This window comes from Engraulis encrasicolus, chromosome 22 (genome assembly GCF_034702125.1).
Source record: "Engraulis encrasicolus isolate BLACKSEA-1 chromosome 22, IST_EnEncr_1.0, whole genome shotgun sequence".
NCBI lineage: Eukaryota > Metazoa > Chordata > Actinopteri > Clupeiformes > Engraulidae > Engraulis > Engraulis encrasicolus.
In genome coordinates, this window is record NC_085878.1 from 48,352,183 (window position 1) to 48,370,266 (window position 18,084).

Sequence of the window (18,084 nt, forward strand, 5' to 3'; positions counted from 1 at the left end):
TAGGAGGGAGTTGTATTCAATATGGCATATGGATATGATTATGTTTCACGAAAGGAAGATACACATTTTAGTCTCGGTGAAGTTGTTGTCTATTTTTTTGTCTAAAAGATAGAGAAACAAACTGCCTGAAAACAATGCTGTGGAGAGGGGTAATACTGTGTTTACTATTTGGTATGTGTGTTTTAGTTAGTTATTCAAAGAAAGAGGATAAGAGAGAAAACAAGGGCATTTTCACACTTGGTCCCAGTTCATTCAAGCGAACTTGCAGTCAATCCGGAAAGCATTCACAGCGCTTCACTTTTTCCACATTTTATTATCTTACAGCCTTATTCCAAATGCTACAAATGAATCTCTGTTGTCAAAATCCTACACAAATTATTCCATCATGACCATGTGAAAAAAACGTTGTCTTGACAGTTTTGAAAATGTATAAAAATAAAAAACAAAGAAATCATATTTACAAAAGTATTCACAGCCTTTGCTTAATACTTTGTAGAGCCACCTTTTTTACTTTTGTAAATATGATTTCTTTGTATTTATTTTTATACATTTTCAAAACTTACATGGTCAAAATGCAATAATTTGTGTAGGATTTTGACAACAGATATTCATTTGTAGCATTTGGAATAAGGCTGTAAGATAATAAAATGTGGAAAAAGTGAAGCCCTGTGAATACTTTCCGGATTGACTGTAGACCTGTGACTCAGCATTCTTTTTACTTTTCACCAGGTGTGATCACTTAGGGAGAGCTCTAGAGCAGTATTTCCCAACCTTTTTTGTCTTGTGTACCCCCAAGCCTTTTCGTTGTGCAATGAGTACCCCCTAAGTCAAGTTCTATACCGCTTTCTCTATCCAAATGTAACTAAGCGACATGTATTTGATAAAATTACATGTTTACAAGTACCCCTTGCAAGGTGTTCGCGTACCCCTAGTGGTACACGTACCCTAGTTGGGAAACACTGCTCTAGAGGACGGTGTGATCAAAAAGACGACTGACACCCTATAAAAGCCTAACGGGATCAGAAAGATCTATTTGTGATAGGCCTACACTCACAATATGAACAAAAAAACAACGAGAAAGAAAGAAGAGTCCTTTTGCTGTCAGTTCACTGTTTGGCCCTCTTGAAGAGGACTGGTTCACTTAAAGGGGACTATATGTAAATATACTGTAACTTAAGATTCAGAGAGTTTACACTGTTGTACCATTCTATATTGTGTGTCCAGCATCAGTGCTTTGTCCATGTATCGCTCAAACAAGGATTGCTTCATCCCCATTTCTTTTACTGCAGCGCACTCTACAATAGGACGCAGTTGCTTATGGTCGCCAAGAAGGACAATCTGGAAAAAAGACATACACACTTTGTATTCTTTTGGAACATTCAAGAAATCAAATGTAGAGCAATCCATACGGCAATGACAACATGTATCACATCTGTGGACGTGAGTGGAATTATTTGGTTATGTTTAATTTTGCCATGCACTTTATTATACTGTACAGTATTTAGATACAATTTAAGAAAGTATGTCCCAGCATGTAACATTATGTACTTATGCACAGTACCCTGGGGTTGTATTTAGAGTTAGACATGTAAAGTGTAAGCACATACAGTAATATTACAATATAATACAATTCAATACTTTGTAAGCCTTTTATTGTTATATACAAAGTATAATGAGATTTGAGGCTCCCTAGTAGTCGCACCGAGTCCTTCATGAACACAGTCCTGCAAGTGTACACAGTATAGTGACAGCTTTGGGGAAGAAGCTGTTCTTCATTCTTTCTTTTTAAAAACATTTTACATGTTTATGGATCTAGAGACGCACACTAAAAACAGAAACCATAAAATAGCATTGCTCGTTCCATTTGTACAAACCTTTTTAGGGCTATGAGAGACGAGTGGAATGAATGCCTCAGGTTCGGTTGCCATGGCACACTCGTCAATGAGAATCTGGCAGAAGTCCATGGTCTTAATAAGGATGGGGTTTAAAGCAGCTGCACAGGTACACAGGACAACGTCGTGTTTAGGCAACTCATGAATCTTAGCGTTCTTTATGGCCTCTTTATATCTGCAGACACAGAATAATCAGTTGATCTAACAAACCTTGCCAAATAGCAGTTCATTAATTCAGCGATCATTTAACATACGTACAGTGAGGAACTTCCCTTGCAGCTACAGCACGGGGGCTTGGCATGCCACTCCGACCTACTACCCCCACAAATGAGAAACATGGATTTAGTGTTAAGATTTAGTGCATAGACTACAAATTGTCCAGATATTTCACTTAAAATTTAATTTACATAGTATTGACTTGTTTTTTTTCCCTTAACTCATTGACGCCTAAAGCTGTTGGGAAAGTTGCCTTCAGCCTATAAAAACCTAAATATCTTAGCCTCTGATGCACATAAAAACATGAAATAAGTTGCATTTAAACCCCAAGACCCTCATCTTGCATTATAATGTGTTCATTCAGCTGTAACATACCCACATTTTTATTAAAAAAGCTAAAATCTCAAGAGCCTGAATGCAGCATATATGTTTCTCCATCCATCAAAGGCCAAACAACATATACGAGTCATCAGGCTAAAATGGGTTAAGGTGATGTACAGTCCTGAAAATATTGCACTCACTCTGCAATGTCACTCTCCATGAGGGCTCTTGTCTTTATTTTGACATCAAATTTTTCAATTTCACCTGAAAACGGATTGGAGCTGTCTCGTATTCGATGCATCAGAGAGATTGACCTGCAACATATGATATGCTTATAGGAACAAATTGTATTTACATGTGGATATAATCATTTACATGGGGATATAATTTACAGTATGTGTGTTAAAGGTATTATAAACCATAATCACTTGAGTTTTCCTTTAAGTTTGTCCTCCCTTAGTGATTGTTTGCACAGCTTCAGTTCACTGCCAGGGTAGGGAAACTCCAGCATCTCCATCTGTTCGCTGTAGACCCTCACAGGTTTCAGACCCACTTTTTCCTGCAACTTCAGGAGCTGTTCTGGAGAAGTGAAGGCAGTTATAGAGTAAGTCACTTTTAATGCTAAGTCTGTGCCCAGACCGAACTCATCCCTAGCCCTAACTTGCCAATAAAGCAATAGTTTTGCAAGTTCACTTCAAATTGGGCAGTCATGGGTGAGCGGTTAGGGCGTCAGACTTGCATCCCAGAGGTTGCCGGTTCGACTCCCGACCCGCCAGGTTGGTGGGGGGAGTAATCAACCAGTGCTCTCCCCCATCCTCCTCCATGACTGAGGTACCCTGAACATGGTACCGTCCCACCGCACTGCTCCCCATGGGGCGCCACTGAGGGCTGCCCCCTTGCACGGACGAGGCATAAATGCAATTTCGTTGTGTGCAGTGTGCAGTGTTCACTTGTGTGCTGTGGAGTGCTGTGTCACAATGACAATGGGAGTTGGAGTTTCCCAATGGGCTTTCACTTTCGCTTTCACTTTCAAATTAACATAATAATAAAAAAAACACTTTGCCTCATTGGGCCCTCTTCACAATGCACCTTTGTTTAGGTTTGTGTTCTTAGGGACATTTAGGGGTCATTTCACGTGAAATCAGACACTTTGGGACCCGACCAACACAGATTTCAATCATACTTGCTGTGCCTGTTTAGTAGCAAGGTAGCACCCCAGAACTGCATTTGTGTGAATCTGACACCAATATTAACTCATTGGCTGCCTTTGGCGGCGAATGACGTCATTTCGAATAGTGACGCCCCCTGCCTTTGGCGGCGTTCGCCGACAATTGCGTTTTTTTACAGCCACGCCTTGAGGACGGTCTGACCTATGTTGTGTACAAATTTCACGCCTCTAGGCATGTTCTAACTGTTCCTGTAGGTGGCAGAAGTGTCCTTAAAGATGGCCTCTCGGGGGACTTCCGGGTAATGGAGCCGTGTAGACGTGGTTAAGCGAGCTCCTTGGAAAATGCGATGGAAATAGTTATTTCACAGATGAGTACACGTTCAAAAGCCTGTTTTTATATTTCATGTTGACCTTGTGTGTGTTATTTTTCCAATAACCGGTTGTCTAACCGAATTTTTGCGACGTTCAAATTATTTTTGTCTACAACCATGCCGAAGTCTAAGCCGCAAGCTGCCAACGCTAAAGACACTGAACATTGTTCGCAAGACGAGCAGACTGCTCCTTTGACCATTACGACTCTCGCTGACCAGCTGAATATACTGAAGGCAGATATTTGTGGGAAAATTGAGTCAGTTGTTGGTTCGTTGCGAACTGAAATATCTTCTGTACGTGAGGAATTCACCTCCACTACCAGTGCTTTGCAAACTACGGTGGACTCCCATGCTAACAGGCTAACCGAAGTGGAGAACAGTGCTGTGTTTTGTGGAGATTCTGTACATGATTTACGCAATGCCGTCGCCACTCTGACCAGGGAGGTATCTTCCTTGAAAAATAAATGCGAGGATCTGGAAAGCCGATCAAGACGGAACAATGTCAGAGTTATTGGGTTGAAGGAGGGTGCCGAGGGATCATATGCAGCTGGCTGGCTAGCTAAATGGCTGCACGACACTCTGGGCCTTGACTTTGAACCAGCCATTGATCGTGCTCACCGAGCCCTCCGCAGGCAGCAGAGCGAGGCACCGCGGGCAATGGTAATACGACTGTTGTATCAGAAAGACCGGGCCGTTCTACTTAGTAAAGCCAGAGAGATGGGCGATTCTCTACAGTACGATGGCAAACGGGTGCATCTTTTCCCCGACCTCACGAATGCCCAACTGAAGAAACGCGAGGAATTTGCTGATGTCAAACGCAAGCTTCGAGGGAATTCTGCGGTCAAGGACTATGGATGCGGTTACTCCGGCCACCTGCGAATTACTCTACTGGACGGCAAGCAGCACAAATTCGAAACACCCACTGAAGCTGAACACTTCATCCGACTGCATGGGTTGGCGCAAGAAACAGCTGAGCCGAATGACGACGTCGCATCCAATAACCATGTTGAAATGGACTAAACGTGGCAATAATGATAAAACACACCCATAGGCTATTCAGGTAGGCAATTTGTGAATTGGCACACAAGACCCTTTTTCTTTTCTGTCATTATTTTAGGAGAACGGGGAATGTTGACTCTTTATCTTGTCTGTTTATGGACTGACCTCCCCATTTAATTTTATTTTTACTTACTCACTTGGACTATGGGACTTTGCCATTTTACACCCATAGGCTAAGCCTATTTGAAGGTAGGCAAGTGTGAATTTGATGTCACACAAGAGCTTTTTTTATTATTTCATTTTTTTATTTAAAAAAAAAAATCTTTTTTTTTTGGAGAATGGGGAATGTTGACTCTTTATCTTGTCTGTTTATGGACTGACCTCCCCATTTAATTTTATTTTCACTTACTCACTTGGACTATGGTACTTTTATATCCATTTGCCGTTTTATGCAAGTGGATGTCTAAACCTTTATATTTAGTACTCAGTTGTTACTCCTAATGTTAATTACCATTGCATGACCCCACCGAAGCATTAGCTTCTTGAAGTTCTGGAAGGTAAAATGTTCATAACTGCAGCTTGTTTGGGAAGCTGTGTCTGGCTTATGAATGTATGTGTGTGTTTTTTGGTCTCTTTTGTGTGCTTTATTTTTCTTTTCTTTTTTTTTTCTTCGTTTACCTTACCTTATCTTACAATCCCATTGTAATTTCAGACCATTGTCCAGTGTCTCTTACACTGTCTTTCCCTGAGAAGCCCAACACTCGCATCCCTTGGCGCTTTAACCCACTGTTTCTTTCAGATGAGGCATTTGTTAACTTTGTATCAGTCCAGATAGAGGTGTTTGTGTCAACTAATGTTTCTCCAGGGGTCTCTGCTTCACTTATTTGGGAAACTTTCAAGGCATTCATTAGAGGACAAATCATAGGCTATTGTGGTTTTCAGGCGAAACAGCGAAGGGAACGTCAAGCACAGCTTCTCGCTGATATAGCCCATCTTGATGATAACTATGCATCCTGCCCAACGCCAGAGGTATTTAAAAGACTCATCACCCTCAAATCTGAGTTTGATATTTTGGCTACAGAACAGGCAGAATCTAAATTACTGAATATGAGACATTCTCTGTATGAGAGCGGGGAGCGACCATCCAAGCTACTGGCATACCAACTGCGACAGGCTTCCACATCCAATTTAATTCCTAGAATTGCCACTCCGTTAGGTGTTGTTACTGACCCTCTAGAAATAATTAAAGCGTTCAAAGACTTTTACAGTGCCCTTTATACACCCGAACATAACACGGACCCCCAGTCATTGATATCCTTTTTTGATAACATAACAACAGACATGCCTACCATTGATCCTTCACAGAAGGAGACCCTTGACCAAACTCTCACGGAAAATGAAATAAAGCAGGCAACTTCTGCCATGCAGTCTGGGAAATCCCCAGGACCAGACGGTCTCCCAATAGAATTTTATAAAAAGTTCTCTAACAAAATAGCACCTCTTCTATTAAACATGTTCAATGAGTCTTTATTAAGTGGTACTCTGCCACCTTCTCTCAGACAAGCTTCCATTTCATTAATATTGAAGAAGAATAAAGACCCAGACAACTGTGACTCATACCGTCCTATATCATTACTAAATGCAGATGTAAAAATTCTTGCGAAGGCTCTCTCTCTTAGACTGGAATCTGTTCTCCCATCCATTATACATCCAGATCAAACAGGGTTCATAAAAAACAGACATTCTTTTTTCAATATACGGCGTCTCTTTAATATTATTTATGATTCTAAAAATTCCCAAGGTCCTGAGGTAGTCGTCTCAATGGACGCGTCCAAGGCGTTCGACCGGGTCCAGTGGGATTATCTTTTTGTCTGTCTATCTAGATTTGGCATTGGCGAGAGCTTTCTTTCATGGGTGCGGCTCCTGTACACTTCCCCTCTGGCTTCAGTACGTACGAACGGCAACTCTTCTGACTGTTTCCCTCTCTATAGAGGTACTAGACAGGGCTGTCCTCTCTCCCCTCTCCTCTTTGCAGTGGCAATTGAGCCACTAGCTATTGCACTCCGTAAACTTGAGACTTTTAAGGGAATAGTGCGCTATGGCATACAACAAAAAGTGTCATTATTTGCTGATGACCTTCTCTTATATGTCTCTAATCCATTAGAGTCTATGCCACATATTCTTGAGACGTTAACACACTTTGGGACCTTATCTGGATATAAACTTAATGTTGATAAGAGTGAAGTCTTCCCTGTTGGCAAAAAAACTACACTGAGCATGTTAACACAGCTGCCCTTTAAAGTGGCAAAAGATGGGTTTAAATACTTGGGTGTGGCAATCTCCCCTGACTTCAACAACCTCCTTAAAACAAACTTTGAAACATTATTTTCACGTGTCAAAGACGATCTCAACCGCTGGTCATTACTGCCTTTATCTCTAGCTGGTAGAATCAACTCAGTTAAAATGAATGTCCTCCCCAAATTTCTCTATCTCTTTCAGTGTATTCCTGTATTCATTCCCAAAGCATTCTTTCATCGTTTGGATATGGCCATATCACAGTTTATTTGGAACAAAAAGGCTCCAAGGTTGCGTAAAGCGGTCCTACAAAAACCTAAAAATAATGGTGGTATGGCTTTACCTAATTTTCTATTTTACTATTGGGCTGCCAATCTGCACATAGTGAAGTACTGGATGCGGGCAGATCCTAAGGAATCCCCTGTTTGGTGCCAGTTGGAGTCACTTTCAAGTACACCTAACACTCTTTACGCACTGGTCACTTGTGTTCCCCTATTAAAAAAAGTAAATTGTGGAAAGAATGCGCTTGTTACATCCACACTGCGTATATGGAGGCAGTTCTGTAACCATTTAGGAGTAAAAACTCCATCTGTTTTCATGCCACTTAGCCGTAACCCCCTGTTCCCTCCTTCTATGGAACCTGGCAGTTTCAGGCTATGGCGCCAGAAGGGCTTAGCTACAGTAAAAGACTTATTCGTGGATGGGGTATTTGCTACTTTTGAACAACTAGTTGAGAAATTTGAGCTTCCCCGCACACATTTTTTTAAGTACTTACAAGTACGACACTTCTATAGGAAAATATACACAGACTTTCCCAATTTGCCTCCCGATATCTCTGTCGACAAGATTTTTAAGATACCTCTCTTTCCCAAAGGGCTGATATCCATACTATATACAACTATACTATCTCTTTGTTCCTCTTCTGATGAAACCTTACTCGAACTCTGGTCTCAAGACTTGGGAATGGATTTGACAATGGTCTGGGATTGGATCCTTGGCCGAGTTCACTCGTCTTCAGTATGTGCTAGGCACGGGGTGATTCAATGCAAACTCTTGCACCGTGTATATTGGACAAAGGCTAGACTATCCCGCGTCTATCCTAACACTGATCCACTTTGTGACAGATGCCGTCAACACCGTGGCACTCTGGTACACATGTTTTGGACATGCCCCTCTTTACATACATCTCATTTCATTTATTTAAACTCGAAGAATCATTGAGAGCCCAGCCCTCATTTACAATGATGTCGAGTAAAACAAACAATTACACATATAAAATCATATATATATACAACATACACAACGCAACATAAATCATATAAGAGGTAAAAAATTAAGACAAACTATGAATTAAAACTTATGAGTTAAAACAAGTACAAGTATGTGATAAAAAACTTCCCAGTATTACTTTAAAATGTTCTACTGACACCAAGGCTTGAAGACCTATCCTTTGTTGCAAGGTATTCCAAAGTGAAGGTCCACAGACACTAAAAGCCGTTTTACCCAGTTCAGTGCGGGCATAAGGGACCTCCAGTAAAAAGTTGCTGCTGCGGGTTTGATATGGGTTGGAGTGCCGAACTAAAAGAGATGAAATATAAAATGGGAGTTTACCAGTGAGGGCCTTAAAAATAAAAATAAAATAATGCATGTCCCTTCTGTGAGAAAGTGGAGCCCACCCAACTTTATCATATAACAGGCAATGATGAGTGCTATATGGATCCCCAGTAATAAAACGAAGAGCTGAATGATAGACAGTGTCAAGTGCCTTCAGATTAGAGAGTGGTGCATGTCTGTAAATAACATCACCATAGTCAAGGGAAGACAGAAAAGTAGCTTCAATTAACTTTTTTCTGCAGAAAACAGGAAAGTGATATTTATTTCTGTGCAGGAAAGATAGCTTTTGTCTGAGCGTAGTGACAAGACAGTCAGTATGTTTCTTGAATGTGAACTTGTCATCTAGCCAGATTCCCAGGTACTTATAATGTGATACTCTCTCAATAACAGACCCATCTAAAGTAGATATATTAAAATCATTTTTCATGCCATGCTTAGATCGAGTAAAGACCATACATTTAGTCTTGCTTACGTTAAGTAGAAGCTTAAGACCAATGAAGGCATTTTGTAGAATATTAAAAGACTGCTGCAAATTCTCCAATGCTAGCTGTACAGAATCTGCAACACAATACAAAATTGTATCATCTGCATATAGATGAATAGAGCAGTTGGAAAGGAGAGAGAGTATGCTATTTATGTACATGGTGAAGAGTACCGGACCTAATACTGAACCTTGTGGGACCCCCTTGGTTATTAGCAGGGGGTCAGATTGAGTATTACCCAATTTTACAGTATGGTGTCTGTTTGATAGGTAGCTCTGGAACCATTTACAGGCACTTGCACTAAAACCAATACCAGGCAGAATTTGTAGAAGCAGAGAATGGTCCACAGTGTCAAATGCTTTGGATAAGTCCACAAAGATGGCAGCACAATGTTTTTTCTTGTCAAGAGAAGTGATAATATCATCAATTACTTTAGTAGCAGCAGTGACTGTACTATGTTTAGGCCTAAAGCCTGATTGGAGAGGGCTCAGAATATTATTGGTATTTAGAAATTCTTTGAGCTGATCATTTACCAACTTCTCTAGTAATTTTGAGAGACACGGTAGCTTGGATATTGGTCGATAGTTGTTAGGGTCAGTCTTATCACCCCCCTTGTGCAACGGGGTAATGTGTGCAAATTTCCATAGTGTAGGGACAACTCCAGTGGAAATAGAATAATTGAAAATGTGCAATAATGGCTCTGCTATTATATATGCCGCAGTGCGAAGAAAAAGGGGATCTAGGTGGTCTTCTCCAGTGGATTTGCGACTATCAATTGCTAATAAAGCAGATAGCACTGTATGCTTAGACACAGGATGAAGCCTAAATTCCAGATCATCGTCTCTGACATTGTCTCTGATACACATATCATGTCCAGCCCTAGGCATAAAGGAATGATTATTGCTATTATCAAAACTTTGACTGGCTAAAGAAAAATGTTTGTTAAGAGCACTGCAAATGTCTGATTTGTCTTGTAGTAGACAATCATCAAACTTAATGGAAGAAGGCATAGGTGTAACAGATTTATTGTTTTTGTAATTTACAGCCTTCCAGAATTTTGCAGGATCAGAGTACGAGCTAGAGACAAGGTTAAAGTAATAGTCAGATTTAGCCTTTCTTACAGATAATGTACATCTGTTCCTGATTTTCCTGAAACTTGCCCAGTCAGAGGCATCCTTGCTCCTCCTTGCTAATGACCAAGCCTTATTTCTTGACTGAAAAAGAGAGGAGAGTTCAGGGGTGAACCATGGGTTTGTTCTACTTTTTACTCTTATCTTTTTAAAAGGTGCATGTTTGTCAACAATGCAAATAAACGTGTTTGAGAAAAACTGTAGAGCCAAGTCAGCATCAGGAATTTCAGTTGTGAGATGAATGTCACTTTCATAGAGATCATTTAAAAAGGCTTGCTCATTAAAATGTTTCATAGTTCTTTTAACCAAAATGCGAGGCAGTGCTTTGGTTAGAGTGCTGTGCCTAATACAGGCAATGGGACAGTGGTCACTGACCCCTAAATCAAAAACACCAGTTGCGCTAATTTTGTTCATCTTATTTGTAAAAAGTAGATCAATAAGAGATGATTTGCTAAAGTTCTTAGAGTTTGGTCTTGTTGGATCATTAATAAGTTGATCCAAAAATAGACTTGAGAAAACATCTCTAAGATGTTTGGAGGCATCAGTTAGCCAGTCAATATTAAAATCCCCAAGAACCAGAACTTCTGAGTCAGTGAATCTAGATATCAATTCTGCAAGCTGATCTATGGATTTAGAATCAGCTGACGGGGGTCTATAAATCCCAACTATTATGAAGGAGTTGTTATTGGTGCCATAATAAACCTTTAGTGCAATAAATTCAAAGGATTTAGGTTCACTTAAGGAGTACAGAAATGTGACAGAGAAATGTGACTTCACGTAAATAGCCACACCCCCACCCCTCCCGACCCTGTCAATTCTAAATAAATTGTAGCCTGAAAGGTTGACTTCAGAGTCATCAATTTCACTCTTCAGCCAAGTTTCTGATAAAACCAAGATATCTGTGTTAGTTTGAGCAATTAAAATATTTAAGTGGTCCATTTTATCTCGTTGCAATATACTTCTGATATTGAGGTGGATTAACCCAATGCCTTTTCTGTCCTTAAAAACACATGGATTGTCCAAGCGAACAACGTCAGGGGTAGACTCCAATGGACATGTAGCATTCATGACTTCAGGGCTTAGTCCATTATTGAGAGGGATATCAGGAGAAGAATTAGGAAGGACAGTCTCTGGCAGGGAGATATCATTGCAGATGGGCAGGCTTTGACATTTCCGAGGAGCCATCTGCTGGCCAAAGGAGGTATTTGAATGGGAGGGTGAGCAAGCAGCAGCAGAACCCATATTAGGCCTACTAGTTTGAACAGTGAGCTGCGTTGGGTTATGCTGTGGAGAATGTCAAAGTGTGCTGGCAATGAAATGAATGAAATTGGTGGTTAATTGTTGAATTCCTCGGGAGTTTGGGTGTACACCATCAGGTTTGTACAGATGTGACTTTGTCCAGAAGATGTCAAAGTTGGCAATGAAATCAAAACCAGCGGCGCTACAAAAGTTTTTCAGCCAATTATGAAGACTGAGAAGCCTACTGAAACGTTCGGAATGTGTGGAGTTGAAAGGAATCGGACCTGACATAATGCAACGCTTCCCAAGACTTTCTACAGTAAAGCATAGCGTTTCTAACTCACGCTGCAGTTTGAGGGAGTTTCGGGCCATTACGTCATTCGTCCCCACGTGCGCAATAACAATGTTTACATTTGGATGCACGTCGAGAAGGGTGGGGATAAGTTTTGATATGTCAATAATCCTACCTCCAGAAACGCAATAAGTGACAGCTCTAGGTAGAATTAAGTGTCTAACAATGGAGTCGCCGACAATAAGAATTTCAGGGTCACACTCAGCGTCCCCATAGATCGCTGTTGAAGAAGGAAGTTGCAGTGACTGTAAAACTGGGCCTACAGCTGGGTTGCCATCTGTTGCTGGAGAAACAGCCCCAGCGTCCGACAGGCCAGAGGAGGAAAGAGAGTCAAGAGATGCTTTACAAACCGATGACAGTGTTGGTGGCGTTTTACTTGAGGACATGTCTACAGCATTCGCTGGCGTGGATGCCCCAGCCGGAGAGTCAGCTGGAAGGACATTTCCAGCTGGCAGCGATTGGCTAGCTGACAGGTCAGCATCGTTAGCATTTGCTGACAAGGGAGGCCAATCAGTCAGATGGTCAAAGTCAAAGTTGGCTGGTGAACGCCGATAGGATCCATCTACCGGAGGAGATGATGGAGAGGCATCAAGCGATGCATTTTCAGCCACGGATAGCGTTGAGGATGATTGTCCGACATGCAGTCTAGCAGTATCAACAGCTGATGACAATTCACCAGCAGGATGGTTAGCCAAGTCGCTGCCCGGCGGCTGGCTGAAGGAGTCGGTGGTACTAGTCTCCAACGAAGGCGATGAGACTCTTGGGCGCTTCTCAGCGGCAAGCTCGGGACCTGCTGCGCCGCCAGGAGACCTGTCGCGCTTGGATGTACCCTTTCTGCTAGGTTGTAATGGAGACGCTGGTCGTCGTCTCCGCTTTCCAGATGCATGTCCCGGATCGACAAGTCCACCAGGAGATCTGTTGGAGTTGGAGGTAGCTTTCCTACTACCCCTTGGTCGTCGTGGATTCGATGATTGTCCTCGCCGCTGGATAGAAGACCGGATAGTTGGATCCTTGTGGATTTCATTCAACCGGGGTCCTGGGGGTGTGGGCAGAAGTGCCAGAGGAGTGAAGGAATTGTGGAGTTTTAATCCGATGCCTGTACCATCCAGACGGGCAGGGCCTGGAGGAGGGAAACGGCGTTTACTGCCACGCACCACCGTGGACCAGGTGGAGGCTCGAGGGCTGCACGCATTCACCTTTGCATCTCTGCCCGCTGGACAGGTTGATCGTGGAACTTCAAGCGAGGTAAGCCGCGCACTAAGATCAGTTTGTTTTTGTAGTAACAGTGAGATAAGCTGTTCTAATGACGCTAGATCACTTTTTACTTCTGTCAGAGTGGTTGAGACAAGCCGCGGTGCACACAGTTCAAACGCCGCCGCCATGACACCTGACGCCGCCGCCATGACACCTGACGGTGTTCTATATTCTCTTCTGTTTCAGATGTGCTGCAAATTGAATTAGACCCATGTCCCATACCAGCCTTGTTTGGAGTCCTCCCTGATACCATTAAGATATCTTCATCCAAATTAGACTTTGCTGCTTTTCTGTTTCTCATAGCTAGGAGGTTAATTTTGATTTACTGGAAATCTAAACATCCCCCCTCACATTCCCTTTGGATAAAAGATGTCCTGTTCTTTTCAAAACTCGAAAAGATTAGACATTTGAAGAAAGGAGCTGTGTCTAAATTCTATAAAGTCTGGGAGCCCTTTCTTACCCATGTTGAATCCTTAGACATGCCGCTGCCAGATCCACTATGATGTAACTCTCCTTATGTCTCCATTTTATTGTAGACTTAAGACCATCCCCCCCCCACCCCCTTTCCGATCAGATGTCTCTCAGAACAGTTTTCCTGTTGATGAATACTTTGTGTGTATATTTTTCTTTTTCTGTTTTTGTTTTTGTTGTTGTTGTCATTGTCTGTTGGTTTTTTGTTGTTGTTGTGAATCCTGGTTTACTTCTTCTGTTAGCACAGCCTAAGCTCAGATGGGTGGTGGTTGGCTGGGTTGATGGGAGGGGGGTTGGGTGTCCTGTTGTTAAAGATATTTCATATGCTATTTTTGTTTATATATTTTTTCTTCTTTAAACCAGACTGTATTGTATTCCAATTGCATCTTCTGAATGTAATAAGAAAAGTCTTAAAATAAACCGTGGAAAAAAAAATAAAAAGATGGCCTCTCAACGTCATTTAATTAATATTGCCGTGTTCCCAATTGTTATTGAATGTGTTACGCGTTGGTCCTGTTTTAAAAAACGTTCTGGTTGCTTTGTTTCAAGACGTTTTTGCAAGCTGGCAAGGTGGCTTGTGGAGAAACGAGAGAGTGTTCCGTGTTTCTCGTGGAAATGCGTCTCTGATTGGCTATCTCCTCCTGCTCTCAAAGAAACGCGTCTCTGATTGGCTCAGTCCTCCAGTTCTTGGAGAGAATGTAATGGGAAACAGAGTCGCCACTTCCCCGGGTGGTACTGCACTATAGGGGCGCCAACGGAGGCGTGCAGGCTCCATTCAGGGCTGTGCTCTTTCGACAGCGACCCCTAGGCGAGCTGCAGGCACGGAGCAACCGGAGTGAGCAGGCTTTATGTATGAGGCTTTGTGCTGTGTGTGTACCTGAGAGTAGCAACCAGCTGATAGCTAAGCTAAGCTATGTTTCGGGCCACCAGACGTTGCTTGTTTTGAAAACAAGCAGAAAAAAATTACTCGACATGTTTTTAGATAAATGGGTCGATATAAACCTTTGTGGGCAACGCCTTCTTTCGACGTGACGAAACACAGAAAGGCTTTCGTGATTCGCTCGTTTCTCTGCATTATTTATGTAAATTGGGAAACACCGGGAAACACAGCCAGGAGAGTTGACGCACCGCTATGAGAGCCTTGCAAGTGAGTTTAACTTCGAAAGGAGTGAGTAAAACTGAGTTTTATCGGAAGTTGGCCTTTAAGAACAGTCAGGGCAGGGCATAAGCTCAGAGCGAGAGGAAATGTCAAGACAAAAACATCCATTTTTACTATTATAATCTCAAAAGTAGCATAGCAAAATCATTTTTGAAAGTAAAGCACCTGTGACAGTAGTCTACTTTCTTGCCCTCTGATTTTAACACAGGTAGGCTACTGATTTTAGTGTCAGAGCCTGACAAACAAAACTTAATACAACCCCCTGTTGCTATCTAGCTAGTAGGCATTGTAGCTAGCTTGCCCAAAATACACCATGTTCAACCAGAGATGATCTGTGTGGCAACCGATTCATTTTTCATTTTGGATAATGTGAGCAGCCTACACAACATCAGGATGATGCGTACAAAAGATCATCTAACAGGAAAATGCACGGGACTAGTGGTGATGTGTCACCTCAGTTGGGAATGCTTGGCTATAAAGTTTGCTACGCTAGCTAGCTAGCACGAAATCGCTAACAACTTACAACTAAGCTAGGGTGACCAGATGTCCCGGTTTCACCAGGACAGTCCCGGTTTGGAGTTGTGTGTCCCATGTCCCGAGCAAACTCTCTCGGGACACAAATATGTCCCGGTTTTGGCCACCCACTACATTGCGCCATGTCTATCAGGGTAAATATATGGAAAAGATTACATGTTTACCTGCCACAATTAATGGCAGCAAGCGCTTGTACAGAAAGTCTGAAGGAGTCAGTTGCAATTTGTCATTCCGACCTCTAAAATTGCTTTAGAATGCAGGAAATTGCATCTAAAAATACAAATTTTCCTGGGGGAGGACCCCCAGACCCGCCCACCAAATATTGTCCTTCAGTCACGCACGAAGTGTCCCGGTTTTACACTACAAAAATCTGGTCACCCTAAACTAAGCCTAAATAAAGGAGCCTTGGTAAGTCAACTATTTTTTACTCATTCTACAGTTACTTTTTATGGATCTGTATAGTATGATCAGCTTACTGTATCATCAAAAAAGACAGGGGGGTTGCAGATTCTTGGAACAGAGTAGCCAATTGTGTCTGGTCAGATGCATTCAGCTCACATGAGAAAGCATTGCACTTAGCCTCAGACCAGCTAGCCTTCACCACTCCAATCGGCTTGTGAAATGTTGGATATGTGATCAGTACTTTATCAAAAGAAAATTCATTGAACAATATATGACAAGATCACTATAGCAGAAACATGATGACAGTAATCAATCTGCAAATTGTCCGCTCTGCCAACGAAACTGCAGTAAGCTAAGCTAAGCTGGGCTGCCTTGCCTGCCTGCCTGCCACACACACACACACACACACACACACACACACACACACACACACACACACACACACACACACACACACACACACACACACACACAACACGGTACTGGAGGAGGAAATAAACCAGCTGTGATTCGTTCTCCACAAGGGTAGAGCACAATCAGAGGGAGGACGATGAGACAGTATTTTTGTGTGTTCACCGAGTTACGGGCACCTGCTGTCATGATCCATTGTGCGCGCCAGCAACTAAACCAAAACACCCTTGTTTTCGAGTCCACCCCCGTTATATTTCAGTACATATTAGGTTGAAAAGATCATACAAACGATCTTTTGTTCAGGCTACAGATGACAGAAGACTCTGTAATAGCATCTGATCTGAGTTGTTAGGACGATGCCATTATGGGAAAAAACGTTTGCAGTTATAGTTCTACTTCAAATGGCGTTTTCTCAGCTTTTTGGATAGAAAGCAGCATTTTGGTGAATTCCACTTAATTTCAACAGATGATTATGAAAGAACGGAAAGGGGTAGAGAGACACCGTTTTTTTCTGATGACAGATGAGCGTCTAATCTGTGTTTTGATAGGTATGGTGTTGACATAGACACAGAACTCAATTTTCTGTGAGCCTCCAAAAACACCCAAAATGCTGAAAAATCTCTGGCACTCTGGGTTACTCTTTTATGAAAATGGCTGGCAGCCAATGAGTTAAGGGAGAAACAGACTAGCAAAGGTTTACATTTGAGGGTAGGACACTATACATTCAGCTTTGATTATATCAGTCAGCGTAACTCACAAAAAGATGTCTGTGGTGTTATTTGAAAGCTCTTTTCTGGCTCTACATATGAATAGAATAGAATATGAATTATGGTAAATCGAAAAATTAAAAAATGAATATCAAAAAAACTTATATTTTAAAATGGCCAGTTCCTTGACTAAACGTAGCCTGCAATGTCATGAACAACACCTGAAATGCTGGTGTTTGGTTCTTTATTAATTTCAAAGATAATGGGACTCAAAAATATGGCATCATACATATTACCTAGTAATAATATGGTAATACACTAGTAATATCACATAACAGCATGTCTATTGGATTATGTGAAGGATGAAGATGGTCCATGAGGATGCAGGAAGTTCAGTTTCACCTCTCCAGTGCTCGGCATATATTCCTCAACACATGCTAGCCACTAGTTGACATCATATACAGCTACAACATACCCTTTGATGCTTGAACATTAAAAAAATACTTGACTGAGATTATTCTTTCAACCCTTCCTTCTCTGAATACTGAAAATGGTCTAGCTTCCACTGTGTCCATTGACAATGGGCAGAAGCTGTGTAGAGCACCTGAAATTGGGACCGACGAGGGTGAAGGGCCCACCGGGAAAATGCCCGTTATGCCAGATGGCCAGTCCAGTCCTTGACACTATAAATTAATAAAGAACCAAACACCCCATTTTAAGGTGGTGTTTATGACCTTACAGGCTATGTTTAGACAGGAAACCGGCCATTTAAAAATATGTTTTTTTTATATTCAATTTTTAATTTTTCAATGTATCATAATTTATATTACAAAGGTTGTTGTATTCCATGCTGTTTGTGTAATTTGTAGAGCCAGAAAAGAGCTTTCAAACAACACCTCAGACATCTTTTTGTGACTTATACTGACTGATATAATCAAGGCTGAATGTATAGTGTTCTACCCTAATATATAAACCTTTGCTAGTCTGTTTCTCCCTTAATATTGATGTCAGATTCACACAAATGCAGTTCTGGGGTGCTACTTTGCTACTAAACAGGCACAGCAAGT

General features: G+C 41.7%; 1 protein-coding gene across 1 annotated transcript in view; it reads right to left on the reverse strand.

Moving 5' to 3' along the window:
• LOC134438685 (3'-5' exoribonuclease HELZ2-like) overlaps positions 1–18,084 on the reverse strand; it is a 43,278-nt gene that overhangs the window by 2,860 nt on the left and 22,334 nt on the right. The window contains exons 7-10 of the mRNA XM_063188301.1: positions 2,858–3,008; positions 2,630–2,743; positions 1,875–2,067; positions 1,204–1,338 (exon numbers count right to left, since the gene is read on the reverse strand). Coding sequence (XP_063044371.1) covers positions 1,204–1,338; positions 1,875–2,067; positions 2,630–2,743; positions 2,858–3,008 — 593 coding nt within the window. The remainder of the gene's footprint in view (positions 1–1,203; positions 1,339–1,874; positions 2,068–2,629; positions 2,744–2,857; positions 3,009–18,084) is intronic.